The sequence below is a fragment of the Ambystoma mexicanum genome, chromosome 3p, assembly GCF_040938575.1.
Source record: "Ambystoma mexicanum isolate Mex_15411 chromosome 3p, UKY_AmexF1_1, whole genome shotgun sequence".
In the NCBI taxonomy this organism is placed as follows: Eukaryota; Metazoa; Chordata; class Amphibia; order Caudata; family Ambystomatidae; genus Ambystoma; species Ambystoma mexicanum.
This window is the reverse complement of record NC_090925.1, coordinates 249087141-249106978: the sequence shown is the minus strand read 5'-3', so window position 1 is coordinate 249106978 and position 19838 is coordinate 249087141. Positions and strand designations below refer to the sequence as shown.

The 19838-nt window shown below is 47.0% G+C and overlaps 1 protein-coding gene across 1 annotated transcript in view; it reads right to left on the bottom strand.

Annotated features, from left to right (window-relative positions):
- Positions 1-800: 800 nt before the first annotated feature.
- MTG2 (mitochondrial ribosome associated GTPase 2) overlaps positions 801-19838 on the bottom strand; it is a 129850-nt gene continuing 110812 nt past the window's right edge. Inside the window, exon 7 of the mRNA XM_069650721.1 lies at positions 801-2776. Coding sequence (XP_069506822.1) covers positions 2382-2776 — 395 coding nt within the window. The 3' untranslated portion in view covers positions 801-2381. The remainder of the gene's footprint in view (positions 2777-19838) is intronic.

The following is a 19838-nucleotide window of genomic DNA, read 5'->3' as shown; positions in this document are numbered from 1 at the left end:
AGAAATTGCAGGGATGAGACGAAAGCGTGCAAGATGGAGCATGAGAGAAACATTTGTGAAGGAGGTAATAAGGACAGGTGGGGAAGGAGATCGAATAGGTGCAGGAGTGTAAGAAGGCAGAGGAAGGAGCAGGGAGATCAAGTTATGGATAGAGGTAACAGAAAGGCAGAAGAGTAAGACAAAGAGGCAGTGACTAGGTATTGCAAACATAAAAAAGCACAATATAATATGCCACCTGTTCCCAGATATTACCTATTAAGATGAGCAGGTGATCACTGGCAAGCAGTGCTACCCCAAACCCCTTTCAGCAACCCCAATGACAAGAGGGAGCAGACTTCAGAAAAAAACATTTGAAAAAAAAGTTTGAAGACCACTGTAATGGGCCCTATATGAGAGTCATGGACAAGCCCCTTGACTGTTTTATGGATCTACCAATCTCAGGCAGCGTTATGACCAAAATGCAAACAGTGGGCAACTTCAGTGGAATGTCCCATACTTCTGTTCTGAAAGAATTTATACGAATAGAAATAGCAGTTTCATAGATTTACAACTAATTTCGGACCATGGTCCTAAAGGTGTATCTTGTTACTTCAGCAAGCCTCTTAGAATATTGAGAGTCATACCCTCGGTTACCACCCTCAATCTATGAGCGTTAAAGAGCAAATTAAGCAAATCATGGAGCTTTACTTTGGCTGTTCGACAAAATAGAGATATTGCAAACCGCCATTGCTCTTGACCGATTTTATATAGAACCATGATGTGCAATCTTTTATGCATTATTAACAAGGCCATACTTGGTCTCAGATTATCATTCTTTATTATTGTACAAGACAAAGATTCCTCAAAGATAGTCTGGTATCTCCTGAAGTCAGATCTTCCATCTTTCTACTCCTTTTGAGATCGATGGTCTCCATTTGGTTTCCAAATGTCTTTGTAAGTCTTTCACAATTCACAGTCCTTTTTAGGCACAAATACTTTCAGGTTTCTCAGCATTTTGCACAGGCTTCATAGTCTTCTTAAAACTTCAACTACACTTTCAGAGCATCTTTCAGACACCCGAGATGTCCCTCTCAGGCTCCTGGTGGGGCTCTGAATTTTCAGGAGAATTCAAGCATCAACCAAGTACTGGGAGTCAAAGGCGGCCTCTAGCAACCTCGCATTGCAGCAGCTGAATCCTTACCTTTTCTGTACAACACTACCAATCATCAACTTCCAGCAATCTTGGTAGGCTTAAAACCGCCCTCCTCCTCTGGCTCATAGGGTGCTGCCCCACTTTGTAATTAGATTGGTGCTGTAGGTTTTTGGTTTATTCACTTTGCCCCATCATGTGCTGCTTTCTGGCTCATCACAAGACCACATAAGGCAAGTTGATATAAGCCAAGTTGGCCATCTTGGATGTCTTACTCAGCTTGTGGAAGTCACCACACAGAGCTACTGTCGTGAAGAGTGTAGGTCTGTCAAACATGGTTTCTATGCTAAATCTTTTTTAATCTCTAAAGCTTCATTTGTGTTTCCTGTGTAGATTTCATAAGGACCCAACACGACCTGTGGCTATCACAGTGTTGTACTTTATGTGAAAAGTGAGACAAGGTAGCCAATAACTGGAAACAAGTACAATATAAAATGGTACGTTCTGCCAACAAACACTAATCTATTCTTGATGTTTAAGGTGTGGCACCAGCTGAGGACGTTCAGCCAAGAGAGTTCAACACAAAATGCCAGCAAAACTGTGTCAATGATCCTATGTTACTTTCTCAACCACAGCCAAATACATTGCAGTTTGGTTGCAATTAGCAAGTCCAACCATATGTTGTGAGTAAAACTAAGACAGATGGTCCGCATTCTTCATCCTTCGCAGTATTTGGAGGCATAGTGACCAGCTCTAAAGTTTGACATGAGAAATTATCTGCACAATACTGATAAACCACCTTTTCCATGGCTGATGACCATACCGCCCAACCCCCCACCCCGGCTGGAGACTCTTACTGTATCTCTAAGGGAGTGCACAAGTCTAGTCTGCCTAGCCAACAGAACTCTAGCCATGTCTTTAGCAATGATCCGTACGGTATACTCATGGGTGTTGTGGCTGACCACTAATGCATCTCAGCTCTACATCGCACAAACATGCACCCCCCAGACGATTTAATCATCTAAAGCACTGCAGTCTACTGAATTCGTACCCTTTCTCACTCAATGGCAGAAGACTGGATCAGCAGCCATGAGTCCACTTGGTATAGGATGTTTCAAGGGTCGTTCCTTGTCTTTTAGAGGGAAGCACATGCAAACATACGAGATGTGTACATATGGAATAGAAAGGAAACCAGTCTCATCAGGCAGGGTCATGGACTTTCCACACTTCCTCCTAAATGCCTCCTGTAGCCCTACCACTGGAGAGGCTTCTTCATCCGTGTTCTTTCGCTTTCAACATAGCAGTCATAGAGTTCTCTCAGATGCAGTATCAACTCCTCCACATTCTGTCCGGTTAGGGCAGAAAGAGGGATGACCTTCTCCTCCACACTCTGTCGAAGGAGTGCCAAGTTGACCTGAGACTCCGGGAGGTCCATTTTGTTACAGACAATAGCATGGGGCCTCTTTGACAAGCCTTCTTCATACTGCTCAAGTTCATATTTCAGCTGTTGAAGCTTTACCCAGGGCTGAGCTGTGGAAAGATCCAGTACGTACAAGAGGAAGTGGCAGCGCTCTATGTGTCTCAGAAAGGCGAACCCCAGCCCTCGGTTGAGATGTGCTCCACTTATAATACCAGGAATGTCAGCCACTGCAGTAAGAAGAAGAGGAGAGGAGATTGGTCATCCTGGTGCAAAATCTATCTCTGTGCACAATAACAGGTAAAAATAGAGCAGTCAGACTTGTACAAAAAAAGCGGCACCCGTAAAAGGTCAATGCAGAACATTCCATCATGTACAATCAACTGTACCCACTGAATAGTCTAAAGAGTAAAAACAGTTGCCTTTCTACTAGAACCTGCCACCCTTTGTGTACAGTTGGGTCCTAAAACAGAGGTTAGTCTAAATGCAAACAAAGTGCAATCTGTGGAGGAAAAAAACAGATATTGCACAGTTAACCTGGTACACATTATTTTGAATAAGTGAACCTACAAAAGCATTGCATCAGTGAGTTTGGGCTATTCAGGGACATTTTCACTGCGACTGGGTTATGAATCAATGAATATATCTAATTACAAGGTATGTCTCATGGGGAGTGTCATAGGAGTGAGCCCGCTCTTCCTTGCGTAACCTATGATTCAAATGACACTGCTCAGACTGCACCATTCATTTTTTTATTGTTACTATTTATGCCCTTTGGTTTACACATGTTTCAGCCTAGGGGCCTTTTTCAAAACCGGACAGAAGCCCAAAAATATATAAACTTGCTTCTTGCAAATGGATGGTAGTTTGATTTTCAATGGTGCATCAATCCTGGGTTAATCCCTTGAACATTCATGAATACTAACAATAAAAAAAATGAATGGTGCAGTCTGAGCATTGTCATTTGAATCATAACATAAAAACAGATTTAAAAAAAGGTCACATACAAAATAAATTCCCTTATAGGTTTAACAAAGCATGTTCTTGTTCTGGCAGCTAATCGGAGAGAGCTTTGAATGCAGGCTCTGACCACAATAACCCACATTCATTCCAAGCTGCTCCTTTTACATCTGATGTCTCACCAAGCTTGTCGCTCAGTCCCCCGCTATTGTTTTCCGATTGGCGGGTGATGGGGAGTCACCCTGGCTCCATCACTGGCAAAGCCTTTATTTATAGGCTCTTTGAACACTGTATCGGTTCTTCTTAGGTAAAAACATGTTGGGTATACTGAAAACAGGCAGCAATTTGCTCCTACATCAGAGCCCTGGTTCCTCAGCACTATTTCCAGCCCGTGTAGGGGGCACCTGCAATCTCCTTCCTTTCTACATGGTGTGAGATACAGCCATTCTAAGGTTGGCAGATATGCTGGGTCCCCATGCTGCCACTATTTATTCACAGCAAGGTTTTCCTTCAGTGTTATCCCTGTGAGCATCTAGACCCAATAGCGTTGCCACCCTTCCCAGCAGGGCTCAGTAGATCTAGCACAAAAAGGCACTTCCGAAGAGGGAGGTCAGATTCTATTAAGAGACAAGGGGTAGAGTATTATGGTTCAATTGCTTTCCTTTCAGCAGCCAACAAAAATGTTCCACTTAAAACGACATTTCTCAGTATTGCTGGGACTTCGAAAGGTTGACAAATGTTTTAAACTTCTGTCCCATGCGATTCAAGTCGCCAATCTAAGCTCTCTTTCTTTGGCGCAACGTCAAGCTCATCAGGTAGATTTAGGTGTCTTACCCTAAATAAGTCTAGGAATGGTGCTTTGGAGGTACCTGGGGCAGAACTACAGGACAGGGCCATACAGATTGTGCTTTGAAAGCTGGAGGCTCTATACCTTTCTATCATCATGGATGGGTAATTTAACATCTGTGCTATCCAGAAACTGTTTTGTGCAGGGTGTTTTTGGAGGCCTGTTTAGGTACAGATTTGTCCGGCATTCTGTGTTCAGCTCCATGTTTGTCTGGCGCTGGGTTTTCAGCACCATGCTTGGATGCATGTTTGGAGGGTATACTTTTAGTGTCGTGCTTCTGTTTTTTAAAAATGTATGCCTGATTTTTCAATACCTATAGAAAGCCTATAGGATGTTTCAAGGTTTGTTCCTCGTCTTTTAGAGGGAAGCTCATGACAGTGGGTGGATCACGGTTTTCTGATATTTGTGTGTGTGTCCTTGGTGCTTGAAACAGGTGGTGGCTGTAAGCTGGGGTTCCCTTGGCAGAATAATTGTCATTTGTCTCTCCCGTCAAGTAGTGCAGAGACTGCCATATGCCGGGCTCTTCGCAGAGAAGCGGCAGCTCGTTGGAAGCCCTCAGGGTTTCCTTGTGCTTGAAAGTCTGGGGCCTCCCTGGGGCCTCATTATAAACACTACCCTCCACTTCAATAATCTGCTCTTGCACGGATCCTGGAGGACAATGATAGAGCCAAGTGAAAGAACCAAATACTGGAGTTCAGTGCAGCTACTCTGAAAACGGAGACTGCAGCCTGCTGGTCAAAGAGGTGCAGGCAGTAGCCCAGCGCCTCACAGCAGGTCATACAGTATCCACTGCCAGTTAGGGTCCCACCCCACATAGAAGATACGCCTGTTCAAGGGATAGCAAGTGCTGTTCAATGGAACCTGAAGTCCTGAAGTTGGGCAATAAGATTGTACCCATAGAGTCATGGTAAGGGAGCACTGCCCTGGCTCCCACTGGTCTTGGTAGGAGGTGAGGATCACAGCATGGTCCAAACAGTACTTGGCTAGATTTTGGAGCGTATGAAACTACTCTTCAAGGTATGTTCCTCTTTGGGCTGCTTGAGGACGAGTCCCAGCATTTGACAAAAAGGTATTGTGCAGATACTCCTATTCTTATATAGCTGTTTGGGGCTGGTGCACATCCAGCATCCACTCAGGGACATTGAGCCATCCAAAAACTTGGCAGCCACCTGGTCAGGAAAAGCAGCAGAAACAAACCATACTAGGATTCTGCTCAAGAAAGATATTCCAAAGTGAACACCAGGCTGAAGTGAACCCCAGGCACCCAGTCATACATTCAGCCAGATCTAGTCGTGGTTGCCCTTAACTCCCAAACTAGAGTCTCAGCAAGGGTGTGCTCATATACGGCACACATTTGATTCCATGCTTACCATGTGTAAACAGCCTCATTGTGAAGTCACACTAGACTTCTAAACCCAAGTTATGTTCATCTGCAATTATACTGTGCCAAACCACCACTGAATTTATTTGAGCACCTTATCTATGGAGTGGCATACTGTGCCTCTGCCAGGGGTATCGAGAACTTAGTCTGCTGGACGGGAGAAAGCGAGTCACCATTTTAATGGGGGCCTGCATGGAACAAGTTCCAGAATCATTAAATGGCTTTGGCTGCAGACAGCTTTCTAAATAATAAAAGAAGGCTTCCACCAGCCATCGAGTAGAACAAGGTGACCTGCGCAGGGAAAAAGGACTACCCTTGATTCACTGTGATATCAGGTGACTAGCAGATTAGGGATTTCATCCAATAACTACAATCATTCTTATATTGCTCAACAGGGGTCATATACAAGCTCGTATCAATACACAAGCTCGTATCAATACAAGTTGTTCATAAAGGTCAGAACTACTGACTTTGCAGAGGATTGCTTTTTATTCTTTTTCTCTAGTCTCCCAAAGCTAGGGACTACAACCCCCCCGCCATGCTACCCGGACTTGCCATCGCCACTTTACGTTACTCACATGAACCAGATCATCAGCGGGACATGGCTAAATTGCCATGCAATAAGATGCGTTTTCTCTATGCTCCTGCCTATCCTGTATGATCCTGGCGTGCGCACATAAAGAAGGTAATGCACGCATTGTACAAATAAACCTATTGCTGTACGAAGATACGCAGCATGCAGAGCGCTACTTCTAAAACAGAACCGAGGTGCTGACCAACAGTTATTAGAAGAAGTGAAGAAGCAAAGTCCGGCGGAGATCTTGGCAAGATGGCGGCCGCTCGCAAACAAAGGATTCTACCAGAGGGTCATGGAGACGAATGAACGTGGATATATCGCTCAGCCCAAGGAAAGTATTATTGCCGGGCAAGAGCGCCGTACACACTCCGGATGGAACAGATGTGCATCCCCCGCTGCTCCTACTAACAACTGAGCCGACGAGGGACATTCGAAGACCGCGCGGTCCGCGTCTCATTAACAAACCGCATGTATTTTTAACAACGAGACTTTGTCCCCGCCGAGCTGCAGCAGCGGTCGGCAGCTCGCTACCACCGGACTAGTGAACCACGGTAGGAAGTCTGGCCCTACTCCAGCACTGTTCCACCAGAAAAGGACGGGGAGGGGGCAGCCTGCCCCGGATACTGAATGCAGTGGAGGAGACGATCAACCGTGTTACATGTACGACGATGAAAGGAGCGCTGGTCAAGTGAAGCAGAAAGCCCATCAAAGCTTGTACAGCTATGAACACCACAAGAGCAGGGCTGAAACAAAAACAGCTCAAAGTACGTAAGGCAGATTAAGTGCCCCCCCCTAAATTGTAATAGCTGGTAATGTTTACGAGCGCCACCCGTGCCTAATACAAGGAGAGGCTACAGTGACACTGATCAAGTTATGAAGAGGAGGGATGCATTGTTCCGACACTCTGTAACAGTAGCCAGAGTGAAGTCATGGAGCTGATGAGCCGTGCAGAAGGAAACGGACGAAGCCGTGATTCGAAGAGTACCCACAGTGTATGGGTACTCACAACATCGACTATGATAAATACCTCAAAATAGATCCACGGATTATAGCAGAACACTCCCAGATGGTGAAGCAAGAAGACAATCTTCTGGGCACAAGTCTGTACTCACTTCAGGGAGAAAATCAACTGGGGCAGACGAATGTTGGCACTGGAATTGATGGGCACAAGGAGAGCGTGGAAGTTATCCCATAAGGGCACTTGTTTGATTTATCACACCGGATGTCATATGAGCTCAAACAAGATGCATCCGCACTGAATGGGGAGCAGGAGTAATGTCACTGAAAGGTGCGGAGTGGGCTACACAAAACACATGCCCTGGCTGCGCAGAGACGCACGGATTCAGTATTGTGGCCTGAGCACAACAAATTGATTAGGGGGCCCTAGATCCAGCAGACAAAGATACGTGCATGAATAACGGATGTAAGCAAGTGGAGGGGGCGCCAGGTCTGCGCATGTAAGGAAGGCAAGCCCGCCAGGCATCTGAGATACGGAACTGAACAAGGCACCATAGCATAGAGTGAAGCGGCGTGGACAGCTGATACAAGCACTGCCGCCACAGCAGGCAGCGACATTGACAAACACAGCTCAACAAAACCCAAGCGCCATAAGGGCTGAGCCAGGAAGGAGAGGCCGAGAGGCTAGCCCTGGTAACGGAGAGCAGACACCGAGAGGTATTGGGACGGCGTCCAAGTTATCGAAAACGAAAGGAAAGCAACAGACAATGGAAGATTTTGCAAAAACGCCCCAACCATCTGATGGAGCCAGAAAGAAACAAGGACAGGAACCCGCAAACTGACGCAGTACAAGGGCAAAATGATCAACAAATCCTGGACGCGATTGCGGACCTGAAAATTGCCTGGGAAACTAAACTGGAAGCAGCTATGAACGAAATCAGAGCATTGTTGGACCTTCAAGTAGGAGCAGTACAAGAGGATGTCAATCTATTGAGACAAGACGTGAAGAAAATAGCGGTACGCACAGGCGAACTGGAAAAGGAATCAATGACAAACACAGATGCCTGTGCGTCACATACATCGGAGATCCACATACTACGGCAACAAGTGAGTAACTTGGAAAACAGATCAGAGGAAGCAGAAGGACAGGCCCGGAGAAACAATATACGCATTGTGGGGCTCCCTGAAGGAGAAGGACCCAACCCCACGGACTATATTGAGACTATGCTATTGCAGGAAATGGAAGGTGGGGCACTCACCCAGGGATTTGTAGTGGAGAGAACACACAGGGCACTGACAAGGAAACACCCACCTGGAGCCCCCCTCCTCCCCCGAGGCAGATAATAGCCAACATCCTGAATTACCGAGATAGGGAGAAGATCTTGGAGTTCTTCCGAAAAGGAGGCACGATACATAGGGCATCCGCTCCTATTACAGCATACCCAGATTATATTCTCCAGGTACAGAGGAAAAGGTTGAACTATGGAACAGTGAAGAAGAGGTTGCGAGCGGCAGGCTTTAAGTATATGCTGATGTATCCAGCGAAGCTGAAAGTGTTTCACAGGAATAGGGCCTTGTTTTTGATACCCCGGAGGATGTGACGGAGTGGCTGGATGCGCAGAACTGCCCCTCCGGGACGGACACGCAGAAGGAAGACGGTACAGAGAAGTGATATGGTGGCCCAAGAGGTTGAGGTGCTGTATGACTATGACATTGGGACTAGAATATAGTATGGCGCACATAGACCGGAATTGGTTAGGTTTTGGATAAAATAATTTGAGGGCACATAATATAATGAAGCAAATGTGCAGGAGATCCAGTGGTCACACTCTTATACCCCTGAAGTTAGGTTAGATAGGCTACCAATAGTGTGACTCTTCCTGGTTCCCTAATATCGGGACGGGACTAAATGCGGGATCACCTGAGATCCAGGGATGGAGCTGGGCAACAGTTGGGGACAGGAAGGGTGGGGGTTGGATGGAGAGTTGGGGGGAGTTGTGGTGTTATTTGTTTGGTGTAGTTTATATGGGGGGAAACAAGCTCATACACATGTGCACCTGCGCTTAAGGCAGATGACAGGGAATGACGATGGAGGGGACTGGATATGGCTGAAATATGGGGGACCTCAAAGTAATTACCTGGAAGGCCAGGGGGCTCAATAGCTATTTGAAAAGGAATACAATTATGATGTACTTAAAAAGGAAGAAGATAGATATTGCCATAATACAGGAAACGCACCTCACGAAAGAGAAACAGGAGGCGATTCAGAAGCAATGGAAGGGGACCGTTATTGATGCAACGTACTAGGCCTATGCCAGAGGGGTGATCACTTGGGTAGCACCGCATGACCCTTCCAATTGCTACAGACTACAATAGATGCAGATGGGAGGATGGTGGCAATACGGGGGCTGGTAGAAAACAGAGAAATATGTATAATCAATACATATGCCCCGAATCAGGACACAGTGGCTTACTTTAGGACCTTATACAACAAAATCAATCCATACCTAGGGGGGGGGGGGGTAATGATATGGGGAGGTGACTTTAATTGTACATTAGACCCAAGGGTAGATAGGTCAGACAAGAAATTAGACAAACCTGCCCCTGCTGCCAAAGCCCTGAAGGCCCTGTTGACAGAGCTCCGGTTGGAGGATATGTGGTGGGTACACCACCCACACAATAGACAGTACTCGCACTACTCTACCCCACAGAATGTGCACACGAGGTTAGACTACATGTTTGCCACACAGGAGATGATGGTGGAAATAGTGCACGGCAAGGGTCCTATCGGACCACTCACCATTGGTTCTGACATGGCAATATTTGCCACCAAGGGCCAGGATCCCAACCTGGCGACTCAGAGCTGAGGCATTAAAAGATATAGTGTTCAGAGAGGACCGCATAGAAGAAATTATAGATTACTTTGAAAACAACACTGGGAGTGTAGATTCGGCTGGCACTCTATGGGAAGCGTTTAAGGTGGTGATGAGAGGATCAGCTATTGCCAAATCCAAAGGGCTGCAGGGAGGCATACTGAAGGAACTGCAGAAAGCAGAGACAAAACTAGAGACCGTGATGGGTAAAGGAGGGGACTCCGAGGAGGTAGCTGAAACCAGAAGCCAACTACAGCAGAAACGTGCAGGGCACTGGGAGAGATAAGCTTTAATAAATAAATAGAGAGGCAGCATGCGGGTGGAGACAAACCGGGGAGAATGCTGGCATGGTTGTATAAAAATGAGACCCCCAGACCAGCAATCAGAAATAGGGGAGAGTGGGCAAATATTGGATACCCAAGAGGGGGTAACCAGAGAGTTCCTTGAATTTTATAAGCGATTGTATGGGGATGAAGGAGGGAGTGACAGTGCAGAGATAATGGAGATGCTTCAGAACATTTGCCTTCCCAAAATAATTTCTGAAGAGGGAGATGGCCTAGAGGCGTCAATCACAATAGAAGAACTAGAAGAGGTGGTTATGCAACAGCCCACCGGCAAGACTCCAGGAGCTGATGGACTCCCCAGTGAGTTTTAAAAAATGTATAGGAATGAGGTGCTCCCCCACTGCTTGCAATGTTGAATGAGGCGTTTGAAATAGGGACGCTACCACAATCCCTGAGAGAAGTGATTATTATCCCACTCCCTTAACCCAATAAACCAGGCATGGAATGCAGATCGTATAGACCGCTGTTGATGCTGAACCAGGAGAGCAAAATAATTACTGCAGTGTCGGCCAATAGAATGAGACGAGTCATAAGCAATTTAATACACTCTGATCAAACTGGATATGTCCCGTGCAGAAGCATATCAGACAACCTTACACGGCTTCATCGGGTCATAGACCACACGAAAGGAGACCCTAGTGAGATTGCAATTGTATCACTCGATGCAATAAAAGCCTTCGACTGTCAAATGGCACTGGCTGATGGCAGCTCTGAGTAAATATGAGATGGGACCTGGGTACCTTAGATGGGTGAAATCATTGTATAGTGCAGCGCTAGCCAGAGTTAAGACGGAGAGTGCATCTCTGAGAGGTGGCAACTCAGTAGGGGTACCAGACAGGGATGCCCGTGGTAGCCGATGTTGTATATCCTAGCGCTGGAACCCCTGGCGATATACTTGCGACAGCAATATGAGATAATCGGGATCTATACAAAAGGGGAACCGCACCTAATTTTGTTATATGCAGATGACATGTTGCTGTATTTAAGATCCTGAGGAAAACCCCCAATACATTCTAGAAATAATGGAGAGATTTGCGTCGCCATCGGGCATTGCTGTTAACCCTAAGAAATCGTGTATATTCCCTCTGGGGAGGTATGTAGGGGTTCCGAAGGAACAATTGCCAGTCTTGCAAATACCATGGGAGACCAGCACTTTCAGATACCTTGGGAGAGACATTTATCACGCGGTGGAAGCAGAACACAAGCACAACACTGAGAAAGCGGTAGCGAACATTGAAAATAGCATGAAGTTCTGGACCAAGCTCCCCTTGGCAATGATGGGAAGGGGGGGGTGCTGCTGAAGATGGTTGTATTGCCCAGATTACTACATTATTTTGGGAACATACCATATATGATACCGAAGCGATTCTTTGTCAAACTTCAAGGCAAATGCAGGGGATTTCTTTGGCATGGAACTAGGAATAGAATTTCCCTCTGGAAGTTGCAGAACACGTATGATAAAGGAGGTATAAAACTGCCGAATTTTGAGATCCATTACTTAGCTAGTCAATTGAAACACGTGGCCAAATGGTTATCTGAATACCCGACTTCAGAGTACAGACTGTTGAGATTGGAGTGTGCCCCGTATTACCTGAAAGAAGTAATATGGCTCCCCAAATTAGAGTTGAAAGAGCGCCCGGGGATGTTAAGAGTTGGGATTGAAGCTATGGGGTAAAGCAGGTCAGGTCATGGAGAACCCAACCCCATGTTCTCCGCAAGTGCCGTTAGTGGCACTGACCGGAGGGGATGGACAACTCAGGAGAGTGATTCATAGGCAATGGGAACCAGTGGGGATTGTAACAATGGGACACATATGGCAGGAGGGGGAGATAAAGGAATTTGGGGTGTTGGTGGAGAAAACCGGTCTGCAGGTGGGGCAATATATCACCGATACTAGAATGGTAAGGCAGATCAGCGATACATGGTCAGAAATAACACTATAAGAGCAACTTGATGAAGCCATAGAAACGATATATGAAATGGCAGACGGGGGACATGAGACCTTTAGAATCTATGAGCTCTTAAAGTCCAGGGTTGGGAAAGAAGTGGCCCAATTAAGACGAGACTGGGAAGATGAGGTTGGGGAACCTATGAGTGACGGACTATGGGAAAGGGCCCAAGGGTACCATAAAAAAGTGTCTAGAAACGGGAGGCTACAGCAAATACATCTATATGTAACCCACAGGGATAGCTAGATTTAAGAACGCTGTGCGACAAACATGCCCCAAATGTGGTGAAGTAAACGCAGGGATGACACATATGTTTTGGGCATGTCCAGAAATTGGGAAGTTCTGGGGAGACGTGGCCCACTGGCTAAATGAGAAAGGGATCAAGATACATGTCGAATCAGTATGGACATACATGGTAGGGGGGGATCCCTAGACCGCGCCAGTTGAAACATGTGAGCAAACTTAAGGACTTGGCATATATACTTGCCAAGCGCAGAATTGCCATGGGGTGTAAAGCATGCAATTGACTGAGGGTAGAAGTCTGGTGGAGAGATCTTCAGAAATGGACCGAAGCCAAAACGGTAGTGTGGCAAGAAGCGGATAGCAGGCAGGCGGGGGGGGGGGGAGGAGGCGGGAACCCCGATGGCTTGGAAATATTTGGTGGCTACAATGTATGGGTCCACCCAGGACAGCTTAAGGGACAAGGGATCTGCTGAGGATGCAGAAGTGGAAATTCTCCCGGATGGAGGAGAAGCAGAAGTGGAGTAGGCTCGAGTTGGGGGGTGGGGGGGTCAAAAGGTAAATAGCAGATACTTAATGTTATGTACAAGATGTTGAAGCATTATGATAAGTAGTGCTGGTTTTGTTAAAGGTTGACTGTTGTAAAAATCGATAAAACACTGTTTAAAAAAAAAAGAAACAGTGTATGAACCTTAGCTAGAAATGAACAAGTAAGTAAAATCACTCGTCCCTAAAGTTGATATGGTAAGCACCTTTTTTATGTAGAATTAAATAGTGAATATGCATAGTCAACAAGCCTCCGTCAGATACATTCACTTCAAGTGCTTGCAGACCTGAACACTTTGGCGCTGCCACACATGTTAAGTCTACTCATTCATCTGCCTTTAATCCCGTAATCATTTTAAGGATCCCTTGGCTCTAAATTCCAGATATGTGTAACGCTCACCTGATTCCCACGGAGGCGCCGACCTGTTCTGGACTGCTATGACCTCCTAAGGTGATGCGCAGGACTCGGAAGACGGACTGGACCTGACCCCCAAACCTTGCCTGTCTGGCCAGTAGAGGAATCCTTCTGTAGATGGAAAAGGGGATTAACTGTCTGCTGGATAATGTGTCGGATTCCCCCCCTACCCTCTCTCACACTCCTCGAACCCCCTCCGCGATTCCCCGTACAGTCTCACCTTAGAGTCTGAAAGGACGAGCTCTCCATCCTGCTTCCGATGCAGGGACGCGTTGATTTCCAGTTACTTCACTGGATCTCGGGTTTGGTGAGTATTCAACTCCGCTTAACTTTTCCAATATGAGGCCGTAAGTATTCAGTTGCAAAAGTTCAAGCCTTAATTGTCCGTTGTCCTTTTCTCTATTTCAGATGCAGGATGAAGAATCCGTGTAGAGGAATGGATTCGCCGAAGGTAAACTCTGGTGAGTCTTTTTGATGGATGGTTCCCTTAGTGATCTTGCTTTCACCCACTAATGCGTGTGTCTTTTTCCCCTTAGGGGCCGGGGTACGGAAGTGCCAAAGAAGCGGCGCCGACCCGAGGTGAGGAAAGATTGTCCCAACAATAATCAGGTAAGTCTTAAGGTGGAAGAATCAGGCCTTCCTCAATCTGTTTCTTCGCTCACCTTTGTTTTGTCTCTTTTTCTCCTTAGGCGCTGAAAGGCGACGGATGGTGCCAATGGTCGCTGTAGAGCCCGAGGGCGCCTCGTGAAGGTGAGTGGAACGCGGCGCTGCAGCGAGCGATGCGCTTCTAAAAATAATGTCTTTTCTCAGGATCGTCAGAGTGATGGTTCCGGACTCCGGATGGAGGTAGGTAAAGTTCAATTATTCACCTTTCTCTCCTTTCCTTCCTTTTCAGGTGTTCCAGGTTGCAGGCGGGCGTGGCTGGAGCCAGGATGCAGGAGCAGACACGGTGAGCGTCCAGCTGCTGGATGCAGAACAACGCGAAGCGTGAGCTGCTGTCTGGGCGTGCTTTAAATAGTCCCCAAAGTAGTTCCAGGTAAGTATTCTTCCTCAGCCACGCCCGAGTAGTAAAATAGTCCATAGGTAAAATAGTCCCTTTCAGACCTCAAGGAGGTCTGGATCCGGCAGCATGGTCTGCATCAGGTAAGTCCATCCAAGCACTCCCATAATGAGCCTGGCGCCTATGGTGCCAGGACTGATGCCTTCTATGAGCCTGGCGCCTTAATGTCCAAAGAGCCCCTATAAGGGGTTGCTGGGTCCCTCCCTTTGGACATGTCTGCTTTCGGGGACGCTGGGCCTGAACTGGCTTCCCGGGAGTAGGCATCATGACAATATGGTAGAGTCTTTTTCCAGGAGGAAAAAGGATCTGCCACAGATATTATAGAGGCTGTTGGGGACTTCCTCAGACAAACCTCCTCGTTTCTTTTTCAACATGACTGCGGAAGTGCTAAACTATAACAAGAATGCTATGTTGAAACAACTAACACATCTTGATGAGTGCAGACACAAAACAAGTGGGGTGTTAGAACACATCAATGTATTTATTAGTAAAAGATGGATGTTCTTCAGAGAGGCGAGGAGGGAGAAAATAACTAAGTGTCATGGATAAAAATGGCATACCTAAACAAAGGCGGGTGTTCAGCATGGCTAGTGTCCTCGAGTGTCATATTCTCCATGCCCAAGCAAATTCTGAGGGGGGAGAGGGGGGGCGGGCAGTTCATGTTAGGAAAGATTTCCATTTATGTGTAATTTTCCCTCCAGTTGTGAACCCTACGCCCCCCCACTTTTTGACGTTGTCTGACCATCCTAGCCAGACTTTTGCCAGTAGAGCACAGACTTTTGCTGCACTCAGCTGGGTTTTTTCGCTCAAACTGACATGCCCTTAAAGGCAATCAGTACTGGGAGACTTTGTTTCCCTTATTTTTCACTTTGTTGCAAGTTCTTTGCAACCTTTCTATCAGTGCACAAAGTACCTTACAGTATAGTGCGCTGGGGTCTTTAATTTTTAAGTCCCTAGACACCCTAAAAGGATTTTTCAGTAGAAGTACAGATGTGCCTGGACCGAGCTGGTGGCAGCTGTTAATGTTCACATATTTTTAACCCTTTCTTTCAGTCCATATCGCGTTTACCGTGTTTGGCCCGGGACAGTGGCTTGGCCCCAAAATGTCCCATTCCACGAGGTCCTTTGTTCTGTCCTTTGGCTATCTTGTCCCTTTGCCTTCCCCAGGCCGAGCAGACCCGGGTCAGTCCTTATTTGGTCATGCATTCTCCCGCGAAATGTCAAGCTTTCGTGAACTTCTGCATTCCTTGTATGTGCGCCTCCAGGATGTGGGCCGGGTGTCTAGTTCCAATACACATCCTGGGTGCCAGAGAGTCTGGGATGCTCGGAATGACTCGGACCACTGTGGCCCGTGATTGGTCCACGTCTGGCATGGCTGTGTGTGAGCAGGTCTCTCATTGGGTCCTCTTCATTTGGGCGCGAAGGAGATTCTGGATAAGAGAAGGGCCCAAGCATCCATACCAGGTTGATCTCTTGAGTTATCACTGTACTTAGGATAGGATCCAAGCATCCTGAAACTAAGCAGCCAAGTCGAGGAACCCCTGGTGACCCGCTGGAAAGTTTGGCACCCTGAGCCCGCTGGTGTCCCTCAGGACCCTTCAGCCTCTGATCGAACTAGAAGGTCTGCAAAGGCGCTTCAACCCATTTGAATAGTGGAAACAACTACTCACGGTACCTCCACCTTAACCTGCAAGTCAGCCTCTTCAGAAGTGCCCTGGGTCAACCAGTGAATTCACCAGCTGGCACGGGACCTTTGTCCTGGAATGGCAGCCGCCTCGAGTTAACTCTCAAGACTTGAGATTGTAGGTACTGGATCCATGGCACTCTCCAGCCGAGTTTCGCAGACATAGGCGTCCTAGGTCTGGAATTAGGAGGGTACGCCTGAACCCGAGTAACCGCGGTCACTGTGTCGCCCAGCTGTGGTGACGAACTTCATGGGTGCGCTGCTGCTGTGTCTACCTTCCTCCCCCCCGAGACGAGCTACAGTGAAATAGAGTTCATCTCTTCACCAGCAGAGGCGAAATAACCACTGTCCCGCCATGGCATCATCCATGGACCTCATCCGCTGAAAGCTGCAGAGCCGCACTTTTGCATCATTTGAACCCGCAACGGTAGTGGACTCGACTGCCGAAGTTTGGTCAAGAGTGCACCTTGGGTTGGTGAGTACTTGCAACCCTTACAGGTGGCCCCTGCCGCATGCATCAATTTTTACGCACAAGTGTCCTCAGAGGGCCACTCACCTATCGCAGTAGCCTGTGCTACCAAGCTATTCCCAACTCTTGGAGTCTGTTCTGCCCTCTTGGGGAGACCCTCCTCGAATAGTGGGAACATATTCTTCACAGACTCGCCTGTCTTCCTGAGCTGCTACAGCACCTGCAAGTGACACCGATTTTGCCCAACCGCACAATCCCGTGCTTCTGCACCCGAAAGTACATTTGAGCATAAGGCTCCACTCTATTTAGGGACTGGACTGCCTTTCAGTTAGGATTGATAAGGTGAAGGACTGCCTAAACTATATTCCGCTGTTTGTTCCTTTCCCTTACAGGTTGTGGACCCTTACTGTGTGCCATTTCTTTAGGCCATTTGTTCCGAATATGTTTTATAGTAGTGTTGTGTTGGTTTAAGTATTACTTCTAATCTTTCTTTGTGTTTGATTTTAAAAGGCCTCTAATGTAGATGTATTTTTGATATACACCTGACAGAGTAATTTGTAGTGTCCTTCACTTTATGTGCTCACTGTGGGCTTTCGTTCACCCTCACCCTTCCTGAGACATAGTCTTGACCTCCACGAATGCTACCTTGATTGGTCTGGCTTGTCCAGAAGGTTACCCTGTTCCAAGAAATTAGGCTGGCCTTCTGAACCTCTGCCCACCAGGTCAGAGTTCAGAAATCCATCTTAACAGTTCCTAAACATTTCAAAGAAAAGTCTGTTCTGAAAAACAAGAGGCCTCTCCTGGGCGTGGAGTGAAGTGAGGTCAACACATGGGGGTACGTGGGATGGGCAGGGGAGGAATGGAACTCTAAGGACCGTGAGCAAAACAAATTATAGAAGAAACTTACAAAAGATTTTAGCTTGGTCTCTTCTTGGCCCCAATCCAATGTCCAGTGATGTACTGTGGAGAATTCCATGTCCAGGCATGTGGGGTAATGGCTAGGGTCAGGGTTGGCACAGCCTGACTTACCTCGCCGAGGATGGACAAGGAAGGGTCCCTTAAGCAGACTACTGTCCATGAGACGCAGTACTCCTCCTCCCCCCCCCCCCCCCAATTCTATAATACTGGGGCAGAGAAGGATTGGGTGAACTAGGAGTTTCAGGAGAAAACCAGACGCAAACCTTTGTGCACCCAAATGGGGTAAAAGACGGCTCTGAGAGACCAGGTCTAAAATGCAGTGTCTGGGGGACACCCATGGCCCACAGTGCAATATTACCTGAAGAACCAGGAACATGCATGGTCTGCTCGGCACATCCTAGCCCTCTCCAGGGTTCAAGACAACTAAAGAGGTAGCCGGAGGATGGAACCGTGCAACTTTACCTTCCACACAAAAAGCACATCCAAAATAGCGCTGAACACCACACCTAAATTTAACTCTTCACTGAGGCTTATTAGAAACTATCAGTCAGAACAACTAGGCTACCCTTACAGAAAAAACAAAAATCTAATAATGAGTAGTTTGAATTCGAGGAATAATCAATCAGATCTCCTACTTTGAACAATCATAGGGAATAGTCCATGGGAAAAATAGAGAGGAAGGCCAGCTCCTCTCAGGAAACCATAAGGCTCTCTTAAAATGGTAACCTGGCAGGGCAGTCAGGTGTAACTCCAGGAAGGGGATGTAGGCTGACACAAAAAGGTACAATTAGCCCACACACTAACCAGTAGAAAATGCACCACTCTGGTATACTGAAGAATATACACATATATACCCGTATTCAATAATACAATTATCAATTGCATTCAAGCTTTAGTAAACACAAGGCACACAGAACAACTACCTCATGCATTATAAAAAAAGTAAATGTGAAGTAGACACTCCGCACCCCTATCTTATACGAAAAATGATGTTGTAGGTCCACTATCCGGCAATAGGCACACAGCAAATAGAGACAAGGGGTGGGAAGAAAAGGGAACCAGAAATTAAAATGCAGTGAAGATAGTCATTCAGGATGCTGTGAGAAACCTGAGGGTGTTCTCACTCATTATCCCCACAACCTTCCTCTCAGGTGGCTAGGAAAAGGTAATCACGATTGGATCCCGACCCTGGGGGCGGATATGCGAGGGAGGATCACCTAAGGGGATATGGGGATACTTGGGGAGAAGAGGTACGCCCAGATGAGACGCAGTATCCCCCCCCCATTTCCCTTCTCCCACGAACCATCCATCCCCTAACCCTTTATAGGCTATTGTAAATCCTCTCTACATTTCTCCGACCATCATGCCAAAATGAAACGAGGACGAGGAAGAGGACTCCATAGAAACACCATTTTGAAAGCCAGGCATGTCTCACTAACAAGTCTAATTGGAGCCAGGCAATTGTCAATCAAGGCATTGTGAGAAAGCAGCAGGTAATAATAATTTAATAATAATAATTTACCATTTATATAGCGCTACAAACCCTCAGGTATCTGAGCGCTGCTTATTATTACCCACGGTGTGTGGTGCTCATTTATCGACCTCGGAAGGATGAAAGGCTGAGTTTGGCCCTGCCGGGATTCGAACCTGAGTGAGCAGGCTGTGCACAGGTGTCAAAGCGAGCGTTCTACTCGCTGTGTTATCGGACCGGCTATCATCTGTCATCCAGGTTGCCAGGAAAAGGCCATCACATTTGGATCCAGTTCCTGGGGGTGGACCAGTGCGGGATGATCACCTGGGTGAGGGGTCTTTGGGAAGTGGGAAACCGGATGGTGAGACGCGGTGTCCCCTTCCTTGTGGCACCTTTGCCCCATCTTGCCCTGTGGTATGTTTGGGCACTTTACCCCGCCACCTTTTACAACACAAACACTTTCTCATTGACAGCGCGCTCTACGGAAAAACAGACTAACACCCGAGCCGTATACCTGACATGTCCAAATACAATGGTCAGGTAAAATCAGGCAATTACTGACCATCACTCACACCTGACTTCCATTACACTGCCCCACACG